Below are 23210 nucleotides of genomic sequence, written 5' to 3'. Positions count from 1 at the left end.
CGTATCAGGGGTCTGGATTCACCCACTTTTACAAAAGGGGCAGTTGTAACTGGATGACCATGAGACATTCCAAGGGTCAGTCTCTCCCCTTGGCCACCTTCAGCCAGTGGAACCCTCCAGGTGGCATCTCTTGAAGTTACCCTCACAAATGCGACCATTGTCCCTGCAAGAGGTTGGATAGGGAAGGTCTACCAGCCTCAGCCAGTTCAGCTGGGTTAGCTTTCCCATGACCACCAAAACCTAGGTCATCAGACCAACCTCACTTCTTTTTGATGGGGGGCCCTTACACTCTGGCCTCTCCCTCCGACTCCTCAGTCAAAAAAGTATCTTGATGAAGGGCTGAGGAGACGATGGAAACTGGAAGCCTCGAAGCTTTATACACCAAGAGGTTCAAGGGGTGTAGCTTTTGTCAAGTCACAAAAAAACAGTCCCACTGGCTTTCTGCAGGCAGCAGATACCTACCTGTCTTACCTGTGTGTAACCAGAGGGAGCACTCAGATATCTCTTCCCAAAACAGAGGAGTCCTGCCCCATGGTGCCTTGCAGCCTCACCTACAGTCAAAGGGCCAATACTGATGAGGCAGCTTACACAGGTTTAAAAATAGTTCAAGTTCTGCCTAAGCAGGTATCCGGGTATCTCAACATTAAGACCCAAAGGTGAGCTCCTGTGGGCAATAACGTATCCTGCATGTGGACTAATACTATTTCCACCAGAATGACCTAGAACAACTGCTCCAGTGAAGTAAATGCATGGCATATGTTTCGCAAGCTCAAGAACGTTCCTCTGTCATTCTCTCTGCAATGGCAAGGGCCACAGTTTTGTAGCACTAAATCACATCTGTGAAGCATTTTGCAACCCGCAGATGGAAAGTGTTATGAGTAACTGAGAGTGACTGATGAGACCCCCTGGTGAAGGCTCCTCCCCAGTTGTCCATGTAGGAAGTGGGAATGACTCTTCTCGGCAGGTTCCAAGGAAGCAGCTATGCCTGCTCTTTTCACCACAGCTTCATCTATCACCTCTAGGAAAATGATTCCCAGATTCCCATCCCCAACTCTGACCTCCCTCTGGAGCTGTTTGAATCAATCCTTAACTTCCAGACATCCACCCTTCCCTGGCCTGCCAGCACCTCAAACTCATGTCCCTAAAATAAAACTTGTTATCTGGCTCCTTCAGACTCATCTTTTTGGTGGAGGGCCTCCATGATTCCCTCTGATCTTCCTTCTGCATCTAACCAGTGAGAGGAAGTATTTATTTTTATGTGTGTATTCAACAAGTATTTACTGAGTACTTATTTTGTGTAAAGCAGTGTGCTTGCTAGGCAGGATGCAAGCTTAAATCCAGGTCCTCAAGGAACTTGGATTCTGGAAAGGGAGGCAAAGCATCCATGTTGCGTGAGAGAGAGGGACAAAATCAAAATGAAGATTACAGATAGTTTTGAAGAGAAATGGGGAGACACACTTTCGACGAAGAGGGTTTATGTTTGTTGAGTGCCCAATCTTTGCTTGGGATAGTGCACACTGCTTTGGTTTGGGTTTTTCCCCAGAAGCAGATCCCAAGAGGAGGATTGGAGGCAAATGGTGTATTTGGGAAAGGGTCCTAGGCAGCATCTGCAAGGGTGTGACACAGAGAAAGGGAAGTCAGCCAACAGAGTTCCATTGTGGGCACCCAAAGCTCAACCTACTTAAAGCAGGAGGTGTTGGGGAGCCAGTATACAGCTGTCCTTCCCAAGGGGCAAGAGAACTGTTCCCTGCCATTGCTGAGGCCGCCCTGGCATTTCAAACTGGCCACATGCACTGGAGCAGAGAAGACTCCAGGCAGCCACAGAGAGCCTCCCGCCCACCACACAATTATGGGCCGGGCCGTGAAGGTCGGGAGCACAGAAGCAGAGCCTCCACAGCTGCCACTCCCTGCACATCGTCTCACTGAAACTCCTGTCAGGTTTAACTCATCTCACTTGCGATGGGCAGGCTTGTGCATATGCAGCTTGCGCAGAAAACTGGCCGTGGTGGAAAGAGGTCTGACGGCACGCCACTCAACTCTATAGTCCACGATCTTGGCTCAGCAACCCAAGCTGGGAGACGTAGCAGGCTGCACGGAGGAGGCACCAGAGCTCCTCATGCAACTGTGTGGCTCTCCTGAAGCTGGCGCGGTGGGGGGGGGGGGGGGGGGACGACTGTGGGTTTCAGCCCTGGCTCCAAGTTGGTGATACCCTCACACCTGCCTTTTATCCCTTGTGGGCTAGCGGGGTGCCTGCACTTCCTCGCAGCCACTCCTGTCTGGTTCCTCTCTGTTGCTGTTCCTTGTCTCCCCTGCAGTGTAGTGCTCCCCAGGGCTCTGCCCTCCGAAAGCTTTCCTCGCCTCTTTTCCATGGATAAAAGCACTCTGTCCCCTGGGGCCTTCCTGCTGCCTGGAAGCTGATGAGTTCAAGTGTGCATTTTCAGCTCTTGCCTTATTCATGAGCTCCCGGAGTTGGGCGGATATAAAAAGAGATGCTGGAGTCCCGTGTCCTTTGTATGCAAATCCTAACTCTTCCGTTGGGAAGCTGTGTGACCCTGGGCAAGTTACTCCTCCTCTCTCTGCCTCAATTTCCTTGCCTGTAAAGGGGAGGCAGCGTATTCCTTTGACTTCAGCGTGGGGCTATGCCTGGCAGCTACTTCGCAGTCCATGACCCTGCTTGTAGAGCTACGGTATCTCCACTGGCTTTTTGCACAGAACTCTGGCAGGGCCCAGGCCCCAACTCCCATGTCATTTCAGTTTTTATTTCTATTTTTATTTCTATTTTTAAAAAATTATGGTGAAATATATGGAATATAAAACTTAACTGTTGTAACCATTTTAGGTGTTCGTGTTGTTGTGACTCTTACATTATTTGTTAACTGGTGAGCTCCTAATTTCTCCTTGCCCCAAAAGACTGCATTTCATGGCTGCCCAACTTCCTAAACACTGCAAAGCCCTAAGAGAGACCCTGATGGTGCTTCAGGGCCTCAGCGTTCCACTAGTCCCTGACTTTCCAGCACTTTCTTGCTGTGTCTTTGACTACTTACTCTCCAAACCTATCATCACTCCCCGATCTGCCAGTGAGGTTTCTTCTCCACGCCTATGCTCCACCTCTGACCTTGCAGATACTCTTGTCCCCGACCTGGAGGTTGTCTCCCCTCCTTTAGCTCAGGCAGGTCCGGTCCATCCAGGAGACTTAGTGCCTCCTCCCAGGAGTGCTCCTGGCTGACTTCATGGTAATGTGTCAGTAGGTGGCCCGACTTCACAAATAGACTGCAAATCCTGAAGACAGGCTATGTATGAACTTTCTGCCTACTGATTCTCTGGGTCTATGACAGTGAATTGGGCCTCCAACCCAAGTGAATGGGTATTTGTATCCGTGGAAGATAGATCCAAAGGGGGCTTGCTCTGGAGATCAGAACAATAGATAAGGATTGGGAGGGGCAGATGTGCAGTGGAGAGAAGTCCATATGCTTTGCAGAAAAGGGACAACTGATGTCAAAGTTAGCTCTGTGGATGGCATGGTGGCATGTGGCTCCTGCTTGCCTTCTCTCCGTACATTACAAATGCGGACACTTTGAGTACTGGAGGCGTTGAGTTCCACAGCTATTAGGAGTCTTGCTGTTATGACCTCATGCCTGTGCACACAACATATACTATGTGAAATTAATTTTGAGAGATTCTTTTTTATAAAAAGAAAGCACAATAGAAGGTCCAGATCTCAGATGCTGAAAAGCATTTGTTATGATCTCATATGGTTTTGGAGTGAGAGGGAATTTAGAGGTCAACTGGTTCAGCCCTTTCAAAATCAGTTTAGTCCAACTCTGCAAATTTGTATTAAATGCCTACACTGCTCAGAACATTTTTGACAGGTCTTAATGAACAATAAAACACAGTCTTTGCCCTTGAGGAGTTTGTAGGCTGGTAGGGGCTACAAGACTTCCATAACATAAATATAAAGACAGGGAAGAATACGAAAGATGCAGGGAAAAAAGGCCAAGTGGATCCAAAAGAGAAGCTATCAGGAAGGGCTTCCTGGAGGAGGTGGTCTGTGAGATAGATGGATCTCCACAGGAGGATAGATACAGCATGATTTACATGCACAGGCAAGGAGGTGCAGGTTTGGGAAAGAGCTTGGAAGACCAGGAGCCACAGCCCATGGAAAACCAGATGGGAAAAGCCTGCAGTGGATGGGAAGAGAAGAGGCTGTGGACGCCAAGTGCCATGGTCCAGTTAGAAGTGGCAAGAGGAGATGGAAATGGGAGCCACCTGGGGGGATGCACATCCATTATGATGTTAGCAAGGTGAAAAAAAAAAAAAAAAAAGAATAGGTAACTAGGTACATATAAGGGCCTGGGTTCGGGGAGTCCTCCAAGGTGGGCTTCTGTGTTAAACGTGGGCACTCAGGTTAAGGATGGGGTCTGGGTAGCCACAGGGTGGTGCCTTTTGGTTGAAATTCACTTAGTTCCAAGTGACAGACACCCAGCTTGAACTATCTTCAACAAAAGCAGGTTTATCATGGCTCACATATGCTTCAGGTATAGTTTCATTCATGGACCCCCACCTACCCTCCAGCAGGCTTTCCACACACGGGAGGAAATGTGGCCCCTGCAATCCTGGTGTCTACATCTTTAAGGCTCAGAATCCAAAGGGAAGAAAGAACTCCCTCTTCTTCAATACCTGTAGCTATCTGCCAAATCTCAGGTGCAGCTGAGGCAAGTGCCTGCCTGGAACCAATCATTTCAAGGGGTGAGCGATTCTGATTGGCCAGCTTCGGCCACAAGACCCGCTGGGGGGACCCAGGTATAGGCACAGTGAGCAGCGGTCTATGAGGGCCAAGTGCACCAGGCAGGGCTGGTGGGCTCACCAAAGAAAGCAGTGCTGGGCCGACCGGAGGTGCTTTAGCAGATTCTTTACAGACATGATTTGTGCCTGAATTCTTTCTTTTGGGGATCCCACTTCACAAGACTGCCAATGCTGTAACTGGACAACTTGACCTTATCAGGAAGCCCTTCTCTATGTTCAGCTGGAAACTGCCTCCCTGTAACTTTAGTTCATTTTACTTTTCTTCCTAGTAACAAGGCAAAAACCAACATCCCTTCTAATTTTAGTATATGTGCTGCCGAAGCGAGCACCCAACATCCCTTCTAATATTTCATTCAATCTTAAGAGATTTCAAGGGCCTCAAAGCCTCTAAAGAGGTGAGATATTTTTGCCTTCCGGTTTATAGAAGACGTAACTGAGGTTCACAGAAGTGATGTCACTTGCGAAGAGTTGACCCTGCTGGGCTTCCTGCACTCGCAGGAACAGGCTCCCCTCCCTGCCCCACACAGCCTGTCCTGGTCTGCGGGCACTGCATTGTCCAACGCATTCAAGAAGTTCTTGTTGAATGAATGAACAGTGCTCCGGGTGGCTCACTTTGATGCCTTTCCAGCATGAAGACCAAGAGGACTTACAGTTCAGCACAGTGACAATGGTCTCATCTTGAGGGTCTTCCCCAGTCTCTGGTTTATAATAAATAATGCATATCAATTAGGGCACCTTCTCACAAACAACAAAAACAGACTGGCTGATTTAACAAAAAAGGAACGAATTAAGGAAAACTGGAACATCCATAGGATCACCAGGAAAGCTGGCAAAGCAATGGAGGCCACGGCCCAGGCTCACAAGGCCAATCATGCTGGGGCTGCTCTGGTGACAACAGTTAGCCCCTCTCCTTGAGATACCTCGTGGTTCCCCCTGCCGTCCTCCCGCCCCTGCCCCTGATGCTGCATCTGTCACCTTCCTTCCACCTCTTAGGGCACGGGGTAGCGGGTGGGCGGGGGCAGCTCTCAAATGGCAGAGCCTGAGTCACATCCCCACACCCCAGCTGGAAAAACAAATTTCATCAAGTGGATAATCTCCCAAACCTAAGAAGGAGTTCAGCTCTTGGACAGCCAAAAACTTGACACACAGCTACCCATCCTGTTTCCTCCGGGCTTTCTCTTCTTTGGACAGACACCTTCTCTTCCTTCATCCTAAATTCATGGGTGAGGCCTCTAGATCTAATTACCACCTGTCATTAATATTTGGTACCCAAAATTGAAAGTAATCCTGCAAATGGGGTCTGACAAGCCTAAGGGATGATGAGATTATTTCTTTCCATACTCAGTCCCTTAACTTCTATTAATGCATTATAAGATTTCATTACTTTTCTAGGCAGTCATACTGTATTGATGACTCATGTTGGCTCATATTATGCTTGTGGTCGACTCAATTCCCAAGATCTTTTCCTATGAGTGGCTGTTAAGCCAGGTCTTTTCAATCATTGACTTATATAATTGCCTTATTGAACATGTGCACATTTAACCGAGTAATATAACACTGTATTTGTAATACGTCAACTATTTAGTTCACACCCTTAAGTTCTTTTACACTGTTAGTACATTTTACTTGGCTACCTCTATCACAAATTGCAAACTGGTGGCCTGTGGGCCAATTTGGCCCCGCATTCATTTTGTTTGGCTTTAATATGGTGTTTTGTTGAGAACTGAATTGGTTGCCAACTATTGAACATCAGGAGATCTCACATAACGAGCAGGCCTTCCAACTCCTCTTGAAAAGTTGAAAGATCTGGCAATACCAGGCTCTCCTTTCCTTGAGGCCAGGTGTGATTGGCTGCAGCTGAGTGACAGCTGCCCGCTTTGCAAGGTACAGCAGACCCTGCTCACTGCAGGGCCCACCATGCTCTATCGCTTCACCCACTTTGCACTGCTTCCTGAATTTCCATGCCCTGTGCAGCCTCTGTGTCCATTTGTGATGACAACCTGTCTGCTGCGGGAGCTGGTGAAGGCAGGAGCTAAAAAGGGTAGAGTGGAAGCAGAGGAGGTCTGGGAAAGGTGGGGCTCAGTGGCACCTGAGGATGCTGCCAGGTTGTGGATGATCCTGCTCCTGTGGCCAGCACACAGTAGTGCATAGAGTGACCATCTGCACCAAGCTAGGTGATATGGTTTTAAAACTTCCAGCGTGTGACAGTGCCATTGGATTAAATGCTTTTGGAGCTTTGAGAGTGTTTCCTATCACGTGGGTTGGGAAATAGAGGCAGCTAGTGCAAGAAAGAGACTACCATCATATAGGGAAATGTGGAGAGCAAAACACGCTGTGGTCCCTCTGCTGTAAGCTGGCCCAGCTCTTAGCCTGGGGTTCTGTGAGGTCCATTCTCCTCATTTCAAACCTGTCTTGGTTTCTATTGTTTGCTACCAAAAGCACCCGAGGCATGTCATCACGAGCGGCCCCTACTCTGTGCAAAACCTGCCAGTGTCTCAGGTTCCCCCCTTGCGCCCTGTATCCACGCCACCTGCTTTTGGATCAAGCATTCTGTGCCCTCTCAAAAATTCCACTTTGTTGTTCCTGAGGGAGGGTCAAAGAGTAAAAGGAGGATGATGTGAATGTGCTTCTGGGCACTGTGACATGCCCTCTGGCCCTCCTGGAAGTCTGTTCCCAGGTACCAGTTAGCCAGGCAGTGCAGGAATGCCACCCATCTCACACGGTTGCCAGTGCTCATGTGATTAATACATACTGAAATCCACACCACCCAGAGACATCCGCAAAGCAGGCACCAAGTTTCTAGGAACTGGCAACCTGGTATGTAAGAGCTCAATTCCAATACCTGGAATTGAGATGTTAAGATGCACGTTCAAAACAGCACTAGGTGATGACTCTGAGACCTTCATTTCATTAACTCCATAAAGGTTTAGCGAGCACCTACTATGTGCCAAGAACTGTCCTAGCACGGGGGTTCTAACGGTGTAAAAATATGTAGCTCATAGGGAAGCTCCATATTCTATATGCCAGTGGAATGGGATCTTAGTATGTATTAGGTTCTGGAGACACAAAAACCAACAAAATTCAGCCTCAATGATTTCATGACTATAAACCTTATTTCCCTCACACGTAAAATGAGTCTAAAATAATCATCTCACGGGGCTGTTTTAGAAAAGGATTAAACAAAGTAATACGTAGGCAAGTTGTCAGCATCTAAGCCTCAGCAAATGGTACTTTCTTCCTGGAAAGTCGGATAGGGCGCGCTTAATTTCACACGCCCCACGTCTGCCTGACCCGGTGAGCGGGCCCAGGCCGCCCCTCCGGCCCTAACGGAGAGAGGCGCCGCGTCCAGCTGGGCACGGGCCGGGCGGGCCAGGCTGGGAACCTGACGCGGCCACGAGGGGGCAGCGCGCTGCAGGGAATCTCGGCGGCCGACCCCAGCCCGCGCGCGCGGCCAAACTTCCCTGCTGCTCCGGGTCCTCCGTACGTACTTCCGTTGCTCTGACGCTCGCAGAAGCCGGGGCGTCGGGAAGGGAGCGCGGGTCCCCCCTGCCTCTGCGCCTGCCGAGGGGACACCAGAGCCGGTTCGCGGGCTGCGCCGCAGCCGGTGCCCTGCGCGGGGTGCGGGCGTGCGGGTCCTCGGCCGGCGGCTCCGGGGAGCGCGGGCCGCCGCCGCCAGGGGTCCGAGCCGCCCGGGGCCCCCGCCTCCCCCGGCCGCCTGCGCGGCGGGGCCCCCGCACCCACACCGCCGCTGCAGGCCGGTCCGTTCTGCGCCCCCTGCAAGGGGCCGCACGGCGGGCGCTCGGGGCCGTCGTCGGGGCGATGCCCGGGTGTTGGCTGAGCTCCCAAGCTGCGAGCCGGCGCCGGCGACGAAGGCGGTCGGGGTAACGCCGCCCAAACTTTCCTGGGCGGCCGCCTGGGAGGAAGCATCCTTGTCCGGGGTTCGCGGAGAGCCGGCGGCGACGCGGCCGAGCCTGCCCGGGAGGGCGCGCGGAGGTCCCGGGGCCCCGGAGCTCCCCCGCCCAGCCCGGGGTTCGGGGAGGTCCGGCGGGCGCAGCGTTTCCTCGGCGGCTCGGCTCCCTCGGCGTGACCTCCGCGCGCGCCCTGCGCACGTGCTCGCGGCCGAGGGAGGAGGAGGAGGGAGGAGGAGGAGGAAGGTCCGGCCCAGCCCGCTGGGGGCAGGGGCTCGCCGCCCGGCCCCGGGCGCATGGAGGCGCCGCGGGGGAGCGCGCACGCCGAGCCCCGCTCTCCCAGGGGACCCGACCGGCGGCCGCCGGCGCTTCCCGCCGCGGGGCTCCGCTTTGGGCGCGGCGCCCGCTGACGCCTGCCGGGCGGTGCCCCGGGCCCCGCGCGGGGTGGGCGGACACCCGGCCGGCAGGTGAGGCCGCCACCAGGGCGCCGCGCGCCGAACGACTGGTGGGCTCCGCCCGGAGGGACGTGGCCCGCGGGGCGCGGAGCCCCGGTCCCCGCTCGCCGCGGCCGAGCCTCGGGCGCCCCTCGGGCTCAAGGCGGTCCCGGCAGCGCGCGGCTCCCCGGCGGCCGCTCCGGCGCGACCCCGATGCCCGCTGCGCGCGGCGGGCCCCGCTCCGGCCCCCGCTCCGGCCCCGGGACCTAGGCAGCTGCGCGCGGCCGCCGGCGCCTCCCCATGCTGCTCGGAGCGTCCTGGCTGTGCGCGTCCAAGGCGGCCGCCGCTGCTGCGCAGAGCGAGGGCGACGACGACAGGCCCGGCGAGCGGCGGCGGCGGCGGGCGGCGGGCGAGGACATGGACGAGTCGTCGCTGCTGGACCTGCTGGAGTGCTCGGTGTGCCTGGAGCGCCTGGACACCACGGCCAAGGTGCTGCCGTGCCAGCACACTTTCTGCCGCCGCTGCCTGGAGAGCATCGTGTGCTCGCGCCACGAGCTGCGCTGCCCCGAGTGCCGCATCCTGGTGGGCTGCGGCGTGGACGAGCTGCCGGCCAACATCCTGCTGGTGCGCCTGCTGGACGGCATCCGCCAGCGGCCCCGCGCCGGCGCCGGCGCCAGCCCCAGCCCCAGCCCCAGCCCCGGCGGGAGCCCCCCCGCGCGCCCGGGCGCGGGCCCTGGCCCTGGCTCGGGGGCCGCCTCGGCGCTCGCGGGGGGCGGGGGCGGCGGCGGGGGCGGCGGCGGCGCGGCGGGCAGCGCCCCGGGCTCCCCGGTCTTCCTCCCTGCGGGGGCCGGCAACGCCACCGCCAGCCTGCGCGAGCTGGCGACCAGCAGGAGCGCGCCCGTGGCCAAGGTGGGTACCTGCCTCGCGGCGCCACCGTATCTGTGTGTGTGTGTGTGTGTGGGTGGGTGGGGGGGAGTGACGTAGGGGACAGTGATGAGGGGCAGCGAGGGTGTCGGGGGCAGTGATGAGGGGCAGGGGCACCAGAGTGGGGGGGCCGTCAGTGTAGGGGGCAGTGATGAGTCCCGCTTGCCAACTCTTGGGCACGGTGTCCCTACCCCCATCCTGTCCCCTTCTCTCTCAACTGCTTGTCTGCACCTGCTGTCCATCCATCCCCTCTCTCTGGAATCCTTTTCTGCACCACCTGCACTTCCTCCGTGCCAGCATGCGGTCCTAGGGAACCGTGCCACTTGTTCATATGTGGGGACACCCCATCTCCCCCAGGGTGGGAACGCCTTCCTGCTAACCTCTAGTCCCCGTAGCCCCTCTGCTAGCAGGGCCTGTTTCTCTACCTTTTTTAACTTTGCTGGCTCCTCCCATCTCCCCAGAAAGCGTCTTCTTCCTCTGGACCCCATACTAGCCCTCTGCACACCTCCGCTGGTCTGCGTGTGTGTGTGTGTGTGTGTGTGTGTGTGTGTGTGTGTGTGTAAAGTGAGTGCTCGGTGTTTCCTGGGTTCTGGCCATTGGGGAGACTCTGGGCCTCTTGCCTGCATGTCTGGCCAGGGAGGATGGAGCAGAGGGAATTGTGTGACTGGGGTTGGAAGAACATAAAATACAAACTCCAGGTAACAGGAGGGAAGAATAAGTTAACCTGGAGATGGAGGGAATGTTTGGTTCAGCCCTTCTTGAACTTGGTCTGCCAGCAAGGCCTAGACCTCTTTGGGTTCTTAGGTGGAGGTCGCATTCCCAGGTGGGACATTATTTGAGTTTTTTGTTTGCAACTACGTTATAGGGCATCTTTCACTGTTTCTGCTTTAGTAGAAGACTTTATCTTGGGGTTTCAGGGATTTGGTTTCAGAAGCTATTTGGAATGTATCACTTCACAACCCCTGCTACTACTATTATTGTGGAGTGGGGAGGGCAGCCTATGGGATGCTGGTTTAAATGAGAAGCAAGTACTCACGTTTTGTATTTTCTTTAAATGTAGAAAATTCCATTTGCAGGTAAAATAACCCATTATTATTATTATTATTATTATTATTATTATTTAAATAACCCATTATTGATCTGTTGTAATTATCATTCATTTTGGAAAACACAACTTTCTCTGCTTTTGACCAGTTAAGTAGCTGGTGGTGCATAAACAATTTAAACAATCCTTCCAATGTGTGTAATACCAAGAAGCTGGGAAAATTCTAACCATCTGAATTACTCAGTACTACAGCATCTTTGAGGTTAGGAACTTAAGCCCTTGGGTGTTGAGCTTTAGAGGTAAATGCCCTACTTTACCAAACTGGGTGTTTCCTACAGATCACAGGAGAAAAGTCCTCTTTTCTCCTTTAATTTCTTTATTTTTCGGCCTAGCTTCCCAAGGATTACCCTGTGTCCACACAGCTTAGTGAAAACTAAGATTTGATAGGGATTGTGCTCAAGTAACTTGATTAAAATTTTGGTCTTCCGCTAAATGGTTTTGTTGTAGGTATTGGGTAGAAGAAGAATGGGCAATCATGAATAGTCAAGGAATCATTGCTGTGGGGTTGGGGGGGGGGAAGGCAGGTAAATAGTTTTTCTTTGGTTTTAATTGTGCTTAAATCCAGTTATGAGTATGCTTGTTCCAGATTTTCAAACTTTTTTTCTCCTGTCCTTGTTATTTTCATTTAAAGTATTATAATTAAAGGTCTGTTTGCAGAATAAGCAGGTTACCTCCTCATGCTCAGAAAACTGATTGGTTTTTGGGAAGATGTTTGTAGTTAAACACTAGGACATTTTGATGAGCGTGTATTTACAAATGTCCTCCCACTTCATTTTATGTGAATTATGTTTGATCTGGAAAGTTAGGAGGTAACCTCTGAAATTTGAAAGGCGGGTAGCCTGAGGCAGCTCCTAACAACTCTGTGGCATTTGTAGCATAAAAAAAAAAAATTGTCAAAGAGGTTGAACTTATAACTTTAAGCAATGACACTAACGGGGTGGTAACTTTTTGTTCTCTGGACTTTGGGATTATTGGTGGACTTTCTCTATAGGCATATGTAGGGTTTTTGGCTGTCTGAGCCTCAGGGAAACTTTAGAATGCACTCGCTTTCTTTTTGTTGTGTTAACCGAGTGTGACCCTGACCCCTTTCTTCACAGGCTCACCTCCTAAGGACAAAGCTTGGTGGGTTCCAGGAAGTCTGAGTTAAATCCAATTTTTGATTAATATTTTATCGTTTTCCAAAAGGCGAAAGGAGTGACGGTGGGGGATCATGGGATCTTCTAGCTTTTTACTCACTGATGTTTAAATCAGTGGGAGTCTTCTTGGGCAGCCAGAAGTCCTGCATGGAGTGTTGCACGTTAAGCAACCCTATAAATTTGGCAGGCAAACACTTCAGCTGAAAATTACTTCCAAATAGGCTTTTGATACTTCACTGTCTGTTGGACGGCATAGCAAGGCTGCATGCTGGAGGTTGCCGCATGTTAATAGATGTGCACTTGTGTCATGATTCAGCAAATACGATACATGCCTTAGTAGAAGGTGGACTGTAAGTAGAAGACCGTCTCCAATTTTCCTAGTGAGAAGCTCCTCAGACCTTTTTTTGGGCCAACTGGGATATGTAAACATTGTAGATATGTAGATAAATATCTGCGTAGATTGGATATTTACTTACAATTAGACATTGGTTCTGCCTTATGTATAGAACGGATTGATTCTTGTTTGGTTCTACCTGGAGTTCATGAAAAAATTTTTCTACACTCCTCACTGGCATCTTTTTCGTCAAGGTTTTGGTTCTTAGCAGAGCTGCCTGGAATCCTCTAGCCTGGTGAGCAGAACCTCTCAGCTCTGCTTTCACTTGAGCTATTTGAGATGAGGCAGTTTTTGAATCAGTTAATTATGCTTCCCCTGGAAATTTTATACCAAGTTACAGGTACCCACTGCCCACAGTTAGGATTGTTGGTTTCTTTGTTTGCCTGTTGGGAAATACTTGCTGTTCTGCATTGCTTCTGAAAGTGATCTTTTAAAAAGTCCTGTCTTAACAGAAGCATCCAACCCTTACAATTGCTAAATGTGTGCTAAGTTTCTCAGCCTGACTTGTTTTTGTTTTGTTTTTACCATTGTGTGAGGTGACCCCTGTAACACCCCCAACTAGCACTGGTCGAGGTGTTTCTGGGCAACATGTTTTTTAAAAAGTTTTTTTGTGGTTCAAAATTGAGTAATTTACAGAGTACTTTTTAATATGCTTTCATAAGAACTCCATTGTAAGACAATTCTAATTTTTTGAGTGATTTTTTTTCTGGTGGGGAAAACCTCTTGCCTTATTATTTGGGCATAAACAGAATTTACTGTGGACCTACACTGTGCCCAGCATTCCAGGTGAACTGGGCCAGCCTGGGCTCTCTTTTCGGAGCTGCCGTTAAGGGAGTGGAAGCCAGGCTGGTGTCAGGAGGTTCCTGAAGGCACTGGATTGGTGTCCATCCTGTGAAGGTGAAGAGGAAGAGCGTTTTCACAAATTAAAGAACTCTAGAAAATTTGGATAAAGCTTTTGATGATATAAAATGTAGGTGGGAGAACCTAGTTTGTCTGGATTGTGTTTGGCTATGTTTGGGCTATGTTTGGGCTATGTTTCAACTGGAAATCTCTTGTATTTCTCAGCCAATGTGACTGGGACCCTGTAACGGGAAAAGTCAAATAAACTGGAGCATCATACAAGTGATATCTATTGAAGGTTTTATTTTATAAGGACATATGTTTATGTGTTCACTGTGTTTTGGATATAGGTTTAAGGACTGGTCTTTGAGTTCCAAGTTGACTTAAGCCACAGCCAGAGTTTATGGTTTCCTATTTGTTTCTTTCAAACTGAGGACAAAGAGACTTTCAAAGATTTCTGAAAATTCCCACTTAATGTTGTGTGGTTTTGGTTTTGCCTAATTTTATGATTTTAGTTTGATCTGTATTTGGTCAGTCTTTCCTAAGTGGTCACTGAGTTTTTCCAAAGAGTGACTTCTTTTGCCCTAAACATCTTTCGTTTACATAGCATTTCATTGGAGTTTATGCTTGCCATTATCAGTATACTTGCGTAAACATGGTTGGGAATCAAGCCAGTGAATTCCAAATAAGCACAGGCATCCCTGGGCAGGTAGGAAGGCTTGGACAACAGTGGGCCAGGCTGAGCCTTCCAAGGGGATGGGTGCCTTAGGCTGTCCTATGAAGGAGATGGGGAATTGACTAGTCTCCAGCTACTCACTTCTCTGGAAGCCAGTTCAGAGAGAGTCTGTGGTATCTGAAAACAAGTCAGTGTGTGTTCTTTAGTCATCAGCAGTTGGGCAGCTTATGCTTGAGATTTTGTTTGAACAATGACTCAGTGCCTACCACATGCTGGGCACTTTGGCATATGTTGCTTAAAGAAATTTCACCATAATCCTGTGAGATGTGTGGCATAATTAACCATGAGGGATTGATATATGAGCAAAATGGCCAAGTCAGAGAGATAGGAAGTGTTGGGGTCAGGGTATGTTCTCCGGCTCCGTTCACCTGCCCTTCCTATTCTGTTCTGCTGGGCTGTATCATTGGGGTTTTGTTGTCATTTGGTCTTGGATGTAATAAGGACTGCCGAGGAAATGGCCCAGCGTCTGGAGGCCTCACAGAAAGCCAGACAGCTCAGAAGGACAGCGGACAAGTGGTTGACTTGTGGTCTCTGTGGTGACAAGGGCAGACACCAGCTTTTGGAGATATAATAGGTGAGTCACAGTGAAGTCCTTTCTGGGCCTGTTTTCAGAAGGCTCCTGGGTGTGAAAACAGCACCTCTGAGACTTAAACCAGCGTTGTGTTTCAGTGGCCGGTTGGTAAAGAATCTCAAGTTACCATTCATGAGTGCATGCTATGTGTCAGGTGTTCACTCAGTGCCTGTGTGTGCCAGGGCTTGAGTCAGGTGGTTTCACCTCGTCTCACCTGTTCCTTACTACAGCTCGGTGAGGTGGCCATTTACAGAGATGGGGAAGTAGAGGCGCCAAGCTTCCTTGCTCAGAGACACCCAATGAAAAGGCGGTATACTCAAAAGGTGGACTCTGGACTGACTGGCTAGCAGCTTCGTGTCAGAGGAGGCCTGTCCCTCTATAACGAACCCAGTTAATTAGAGACCAGTGTCCCACTCACTTTTAGGTCCATTTGCCCCCTGGCTGCAGATGCTTTTCTGGGTTGTGGCTGTCATCTTGTACCCCTAGGCTGTGAGCCTTGTGGGTAGTTAGGTCCTGAGGAAGGAATATCATATCAGTTGTGGTTTTGGTGGCAATGTCATAGACAGCTCTACGTAAACAACATGAGCAGTAAATTTGGAATCTGAATGGGTCATAAGGCATCATATCCTCATGGCACGACTTTATAAGAAAAAGGATGGTTTCTTCCCCTTATGTTTGCTCTAGACCACCCTCACACGCTTCCCTTCTCACCTCAGGTGCCTGGACCAGCCACAGCTCTGCCAGGGACTTGGCACACAGGATCAGCTTCTCCTCCAGGGACTGAGGCCCACTGCCCACCCTGTGCGTGTGGCTGCAGACAGGGTGTATCCCTGGGCTTTGCGGAGTTCTGTGAAGAAGGAGGGCAGAGGTAGAGCCCAGGGGTGGAGTGGATTTATCCTGAGTTCTTTACTTCCTCACCATGTGCCTCTAGGCAAAGGTTTAGCTTTTCTGAGCCTTCTTATTAGAGGGATCCTATCTGCTTTATCAGATAAATGAGAGGATGTACCTGCAGTGCCTAGCACACATAATTGGCTATCATTTCAGCGCCTATTACTAATACAAAACTCTCAAAATTTTGTGTCACCAGTGAGGCACACTTCACAGGGCCTACCTTCCTGCTAGTGGATTCATTTATATGGTATCTTAAGAGTGTGTGTGTGTGTGATATAATGCTTTGCCTTGAGATTTGAAGTTGGCCTGTGTCACTGTGACTAGGTTGTTGAGCACTGATGCGCAGCAAAGTTAGATGCTTGAACCTGTTTGTTTCACCTTTTAAAATTGCTTCTGATTTCTATCTTTGTTATCACAGGTAGGGTTCCTTATCCTTATAAGATTCATTAAAGTGAAACAAAATCCAAATTATAACTGTTTTAAGAAAGGCAGTAGGGGAGAATAATGCCACCCAGTTGTGGGTAAAGCTGGTTGGCAGGCTCTCCTGAAAAATGAAGCACACCTCCTTAATCTGTAGGACACAATAGCTTGTCTACAACTGCCTGGAATTAGGCTGCTCAGTGTGGTTGAGCTGAGCAGAATTATATCCAATTGTTCCTTCGTTCCGGCTTTTGAGAGCCCGTTTGCTTGCTGGAGCATGACGAAATCGGGTCTCAATTATGCAGTTGTTTTAAGTGTGTATTTCAGTTCAATCTTTATTTAATCTCTATTTTTTGCAGTTAATGTGCTCTTTTTCGGGGTACATATTTGAAATAAAACATCAGCAAGGATTTAGTTAGAGGAAAATGCTCATTATAGCACCACTTGCAAAGGCCAAGGTCAGTTTTTATCAGATTGCCTTGCTTGGAAGATCTTCATATTTGATGAATTAGAAATGCATGCTCAGTGGGCATCCTGTAGGAATTCTAATTAACCTTAAAAGAATAAGGTGTCAAGCTGAAGGTGTTGGCAGTGGTGAATGGTTTAAACATGTGCTAGCACAGTATAACGTGGGGCTCCCTTTGCCCATTGAGTGGAAGTTAGAATAAAAAAGGCATCTAAAGTAGAAGCACAATCTGAATTCTACTCACAGATGCTGCTTTTTGGTAGCTTATGGTATTTAGAGGTGCAGTTGTCCTTTGAGAGACCTGCAAGAGCAGCCGAGAGGACTTGCTTTAGTGGGGTGTTTCTCTCATCTGGCTCACATGTTTACATTGTTAACGGATATGATGGTTATCTGCAAACATGAAGATATTATGATATTTGCATTTCTGCTTAATGGAATGTATGCATAATGCTCATGTGAATTTATATGAGTTTAAATGAATTAAGATTTGCCGCAGGAATTCAAGTCAATAGAAGTGGTGAGGGATTTTAAGAACACACTGGTAGTGGGAGTGGATATAAATGTTCTAGAGCTCAGAGTACGTTCTCAACAATGCTCAGACAGGAAGCAGGCTTCCAGGAGCACTGGGGCGTCATGGCGAGGCTGTGACAGTAGTTTAAGGGACAGGATGGTGTGCATTCTCTTCTGCTTCACTGACAACTTATTTAAGTGCCTACTACGTCTCAGGCACTACAATAACACTTGGGGTAAAAACTATATAGGTCTTTAGAAAGTGGCACAAAATTTGCTTGTCACTTTGCAGCAAATGGAACACCAAGCTCATTTTCAAAATGGTGCTGTTCCTGGCAACAACAGCTCCTGTGCCTTCTTTGACAGTTAAATTCCCAAGGCTTTTTTTGCTCTATACACAAAACTGCAGCACCACCACCTTATTTATCCCTAATGGTTTAGAAATTTCTGTGTAAGTATTTACTGTTTATGGACAAACCATTGGATTCCTTAACTCTTTATCATCATACTTCAAATTCTGCATAACTTAAAAATTGCATATGGTTCCTCTTCCCAAACATAGCTAAAGGTCATTAAAGCCAGATGTGCTTGTGCAAGATGAAGCCTGCAGAGCATCAGAAATGGGGCAGGCATGCAGCCTTTGCGAAGGTACATCACCTTAAAACCGATAACCAATGAGACCCGTCCTTATCTACCAGCTTAACCATGGGTTACCAGCAATGAACCCACGGTGCCTGTGGGTTAATTAGGTCACTAGCAATGATTGTCTGGATCATATTTGTAGTCTGAAGGTGTGTAGGATGAAAGGTGGGTGCTCCTAAAGAAAAGACAGCTCTTCTTTTGCTGAGTAGCCATGCTGTTGTGCCTTCTATGGCTGCATTCGTATTGTCTGGTTCTTATAGATTTGGACATTTCTCTGGAGTCACCTGACAAACTTAAGCTTTGGCCTGTGCTCTGTGAGATGAGTTTTCCCAGACTCAGGTTGTTGCCCCCAACATCTCAAATGAGGCGACTTATCTTGGATTCTGAGGACTTGTATGTACCACATGGTTGAGCCTCAGCAGGGAGAACCCCGCTGCAAATATTGGAAGCCCGTTGGATGATGGATTGCAGCTCCTTGGCTTTCCCATCTGTCCTTCGCTGGAGCTTTTGTGCCCTCGTGGACCTGTGTCCCCCAGGGCTGCGTGGATGAGGCCCAGCCAGCAGGGGTGGCCTGGCAGTTTTGGACACATGTGATGTGCATTCCCAGGCAGGTGGAAGCTGTCTCCCATACAGCTGCTCTAAAGAAATGGACAGAATGCTTTACTGAGCAGAGCTAGCGACCCATAAATGTTGAAACTCAGATCAAGGCAGAGGTGAAGAGTACAGGCTGGTGGAAGTCTTTTCCTCCCGGGGCTGGGCCTTCTTTGTGCTGTCCTTCCACTGCGGGGGTGATGTCCTCTCTGAGGGCCTGGAGCCCCCAGAGTGTGTGATGCTCTGTTCCGGGGTCAGCTGCTGGCTGGTGGGTTTCATTTCTGCCTTGTGAACCATGATTCACAAGGTCCTGTTCAAGGTCCTGTTCAAGGTCCTTTTACGTACTGACATTCTTCCATTCCCCTAGACTTCGGCAATTTCTTGCAAATCAAAACATTTCTTTTTTAATTTAGGCGTTTAGGACATAGAATTTTCTTTCTGGCTCCTTTCAGCAGAAGGCATATGTACTCTACATGGGGTTAATAGCCAGTCAGTGAAGTGTGGTTGATATTAGTTGTAGCATTTCCTGTGTGTCTCCACACTAATCAATGCATCAGCTTTAACCACCCAGCACCTACGGTCTGTCCCCCAGGGTGCCAGTTTTCCACCTAATGCTTTACTTCCTGTAATAGAAACCCTTCCTCATATAACCCTGGGCTGTGCATCTGGGGTCATCATGAACTGAACAACTCCTGAGATGCCCCCAACAGCCAGGCCCTCTGTGGGAGACCCCGGGATGTCGGGTGGCTTTCAGGTCTGCGTTGAGGGCAGTGGTCTAGGTCAGGTCCCAGACTACTCCTCCCAGGTCAGAAGGTGGCTGTCACCAGCCCAACCCACTGAAGCCCAAACCTCTGCAGCCCTATCTTTTGTCTCTTCTGCACATTTTCTGATTCCATTTTTATTTCCTCAAGCTGTTTTCAGTGTTTTTTCTTCACTGTTCCCTTCTGTGGGCTGCATGTTTTCCTGACAATTACTGCTTTGTTGGCCCTTTAAAGTTTGGATCATCTGGCTTCCCAGAGGCAACAGTTCATCATGTGGTCTCTGCTCCCCTTCCTCTGGCTTTCTTAGTGATTAACAGGCTCTCCCCAAAACTGGGAGTGGCTCAGAGGAGGCGACGGGGGTACCTTGCTGCCCTGTGGCATTGCCTTCCCTCCCAGGGGTTAGAGGCTGGGCGTGGAGTGGTCCCCAGTCTTCAGGGACCACCAGTTTGGGGCCTGACAGCTTCTTTCCAGGTACACATGGAAGTCTGCTGTGGATTTAGGGCAGCTGTCCCAGAAATGGTGAGGCTATCCCTGCATCGGGAGGAGGGTTTGGCCTGTAAGCCAGCATCTCTCCAGAGACAGCAGAGTGCTCCTTTGCTAAGCTCAGGGGAAAGACCTCCTGTAGGCTACCTGTGGGAGGTCAGACCAGAGAGAGTGGCCATGGGGGCTGAGAGGAGCATGCCTAGAGCAGTTAATGCCACCCAGCAGGCCCAGGAGCTCACCCCCTTCTATGCCTGCTGGGCCACCACGTGGCACCTGCTGGTTCTTGGGTGTGCTCACGCTGAGGCCAAGGGCATCCTGTCTGTTCAGGGTTGGTATCCGGTGAATGAGGACATCTTTCTGGTTGTCCCACCATCACATGGCGTTTTCGTTGGCAGCGGTTTGCCTTTGGATGAACAGATATGTCTGGTGTCTGCCTTGGGGAATGTTCCTGGCTGTGCTCTGTGGGGTGCACATTGTAAGGTCATGCCAACCTGAGAAGCAGCCTTGTGTCATGGGCGGCAGCTTCCCTGTTTGAGGCTCCCAAGGTAGCACACACAGACCTCCCCTGATCTTACCTGGACAAGCCACATGGAGAACTTCCTCTGCCTCGTCACTTCTGCCTCCTGGGCCCTGCTGGGTGTTTCTCGAGTTGTGATTCCTAAGGGCCCCTCTGATCTCTTCCTCTGGTCTCCCATCTGTTCTCCCTGGTCCCCACCCCACTGCTGCCTTTGTGGGAAAGCTGCTGCCTGATGGGTGATAACTTCCAGCCTGTTGTGCTGAGCTGTCCCCAGGTTCCAGGTCCCCTCTGGGTGGACTCTGGTACCTTCAGACTGGGTAGCCTGTGTATCCCAACTTCTTTGCTAGCTGCTCCCTTCCCAGCCATACCCCTCCTGCTGCATTCTTTCCAGCAACAGGTGTTTATTTGAGGTCTTGTATTATCTTCTTAAAAATTCACACGAATGTTATTTTAGAATATGCTTCCTCTAATTCTTGTGGGGTTTTCTGCTCAAACTTGGAATCAGATGGGTTTCCCATGACTTCCCACAGCCCTGCAGGCCCCAGCACATCGGGCACAGCTATGGGAGGTGAGGTGCCACTGAACACAGTGGGATGTCCTGGCTTCCAGCCACAGGAGAGGGCTCCCGCATGGGGCTTCTCTGAAGAGGAGTGGGTGGTCTCTCCGGGTCCTGACAGTGGTGTGCACTGAAGGAGGGCTGTAGATGGGGCTGCTGCCATGGGCTTGGCCCATTTTCAGGAGACCCACTCCCTCCTGTGGGTGAAGAGCTGCCCTTGCCCTGGTACACCACGTGGAGCATAGCCTTCATCCTGGAGTATGGTTGGTCTGGCTGAGGCTTATTTTCTAATAGTTGGCATTTGGCCTTCCCTGTGAAGCAGTCCTGGGCTGTTGCTGAATGAAGGATGTGCCGTGACTTGTCATCATTGTGGGGAGAGGTGGCTGTTGCTTGGGAACACTTCTGCTTTCTGACTGTAAGTGGGAAACATTCTGTTGGGTTGAAGGATTTTCAAGCCTGTCGGTTTTCAAGGTGACAACTGTTATGTTGACAGATACAGTGAGGGGTGTTGCATGGGGTGTTGAGGACGCAGAGTGGCAGCCTGGCTGGCGGAGGATGACGTGGCATGACAGGGCCAGGAGAGTGCAGTAGAAGTGCTGGTGTTCCTGGTGGGGACACGAGGACCCCAAATGTGGGGGCACACAGCAATAGCTGAGAGATGTACCACGTGGTACTTGGTGATGCTCTATGTTGATGTTTGTGTTTATTTTAGTGATTCTTTCTATTAGGTCAAGCGGCCCACTAAAAAACTTATGGTAGTTACAAGAAATCTTATTTGGAAGCAAATTTATTTATTTATTTATTTATTTTTTATTTATTTATTTATTTATTTATTTATTTATGGATTTTACATTTTATTTTATTTTTTTAATAATAAATTTATTTTTTATTGGTGTTCAATTTGCCAACATACAGAATAACACCCAGTGCTCATCCCGTCAAGTGCCCCCCTCAGTGCCCGTCACCCATTCACCCCCACCCCCCACCCTCCTCCCCTTCCACCACGCCTAGTTTGTTTCCCAGAGTTAGGAGTCTTTATGTTCTGTCTCCCTTTCTGATATTGCCCACACATTTCTTCTCCCTTCCCTTCTATTCCCTTTCACTATTATTTATATTCCCCAAATGAATGAGAACATACACTGTTTGTCCTCCGATTGACTCATTTCACTCAGCATAATACCCTCCAGTTCCATCCACTTCGAAGGAAGTGGTGGGTATTTGTCATTTCTAATGGCTGAGTAATGTCCCATTGTATACATGAACCACATCTTCTTTATCTATTCATCTTTGGATGGACACCGAGGCTCCTTCCACAGTTTGGCTGTTGTGGACATTGCTGCTAGAAACATCGGGAAGCAAATTTAAATAAAAAGTTAGTCAAGTTAAAGAACCTCATTAAGCAAATATTGTCAAGATGAGGCATGGATGACTATAGTTTGGATAAAAACTACCTGCAGTCACAGAGTAAGCCGACTCTGTTTCCCTAGAGCATCTCAACATTTTATCTTTTCCACTCATAGTTTCCTCTGTATCTGAGCTGCTGGGCCTGGGCACTGGATTTTTAAGATTGGAGAGGGTTGGGTGAGGTGAATATGAGAGAAGGGGCAGCATTTGATGCTTGGAAGCCAACTTTTGGAAAAACCACTTAAAAATTTTTTTTTCAACCCAAATAGCAAGTGTGAGCAACTTAGCTTTTGGGGTTTGTTTTGGGCTGAAATATCAATGGGACAGGGAGACTAAGAGTGACGTGTGTTTTGGGGGTCCTCATGCTTACTGAGCTGGGGTCCGAGCTGGGCCATCATCACACCCATCAGCAGCTTGGGGCACCCACCTGGCATGGAGTCATCTTTACACCCGCCTGAACCAGTCACGTACCAGACTGGTACCTGAACTTGGCAAAGTGTGATCACAGCAGAAAAGTGGCACAGGGTTCAGAACGGAGGGATACACGAGGGGTAATGGAAACGGATGAAACAGGCTCTCCCACCACCTTGTCCCCAGAGCTCTAGTGTCCTGGGGGTGGGCGGGCTCCAGGGCTCGTCTCAGGGCAGAGGGCTCTGCATGCTGGTTCCCAGTCTTGGAATCCCAGCTCCAGCTCCAGGGCCGCTGCAGGGCTGTCTGGGTAAGCTCAGGACAGCATGCAGAGTGGGGAGGGCCTGAGTGAGTACTGACATCTTACAGGGACAGAGATCCTTTTGGATTTTCCTTCATCAGTGTGTCTGTGTCGCCCAGTCTTATCCTACTGCATCAGGAGCATACTATGTCTTCCTGCCAGCTTCTCAGCACCAAACCCAGGTTCTGTTGCACCAGGCCAGGTCCCCGATGGCCCACTCCCTGCCAGCCTGGTGCTCTTCCCAGTCTGAACAATTATCCCAGAATGCTGTTTGGTTGTCATAGCTCCTCAACTTCTTTTTTGGGCCAGATTCTAGGTTCTGTGGTCTTGTTTCTGTATGACCTGTGGCCACAGGGCCAGGAGCTTGTGCCTGTTCTCCCATCTCCTGCCCCGTAGATTGCCTCCTGCC

General features: G+C 49.9%; 1 protein-coding gene across 1 annotated transcript in view; it reads left to right on the top strand.

Annotated features, from left to right (window-relative positions):
* The first annotated feature begins 9445 nt into the window (after positions 1–9445).
* SH3RF3 (SH3 domain containing ring finger 3) overlaps positions 9446–23210 on the top strand; it is a 352997-nt gene continuing 339232 nt past the window's right edge. Inside the window, exons 1-2 of the mRNA XM_055329433.1 lie at positions 9446–9798; positions 9958–10054. Coding sequence (XP_055185408.1) covers positions 9446–9798; positions 9958–10054 — 450 coding nt within the window. The remainder of the gene's footprint in view (positions 9799–9957; positions 10055–23210) is intronic.

This window comes from Nyctereutes procyonoides, unplaced genomic scaffold, assembly GCF_905146905.1.
Source record: "Nyctereutes procyonoides isolate TBG_1078 unplaced genomic scaffold, NYPRO_anot_genome, whole genome shotgun sequence".
NCBI lineage: Eukaryota > Metazoa > Chordata > Mammalia > Carnivora > Canidae > Nyctereutes > Nyctereutes procyonoides.
Note: the sequence above shows the minus strand (reverse complement) of the source record. Positions and strands in the feature narration are given on the sequence as shown.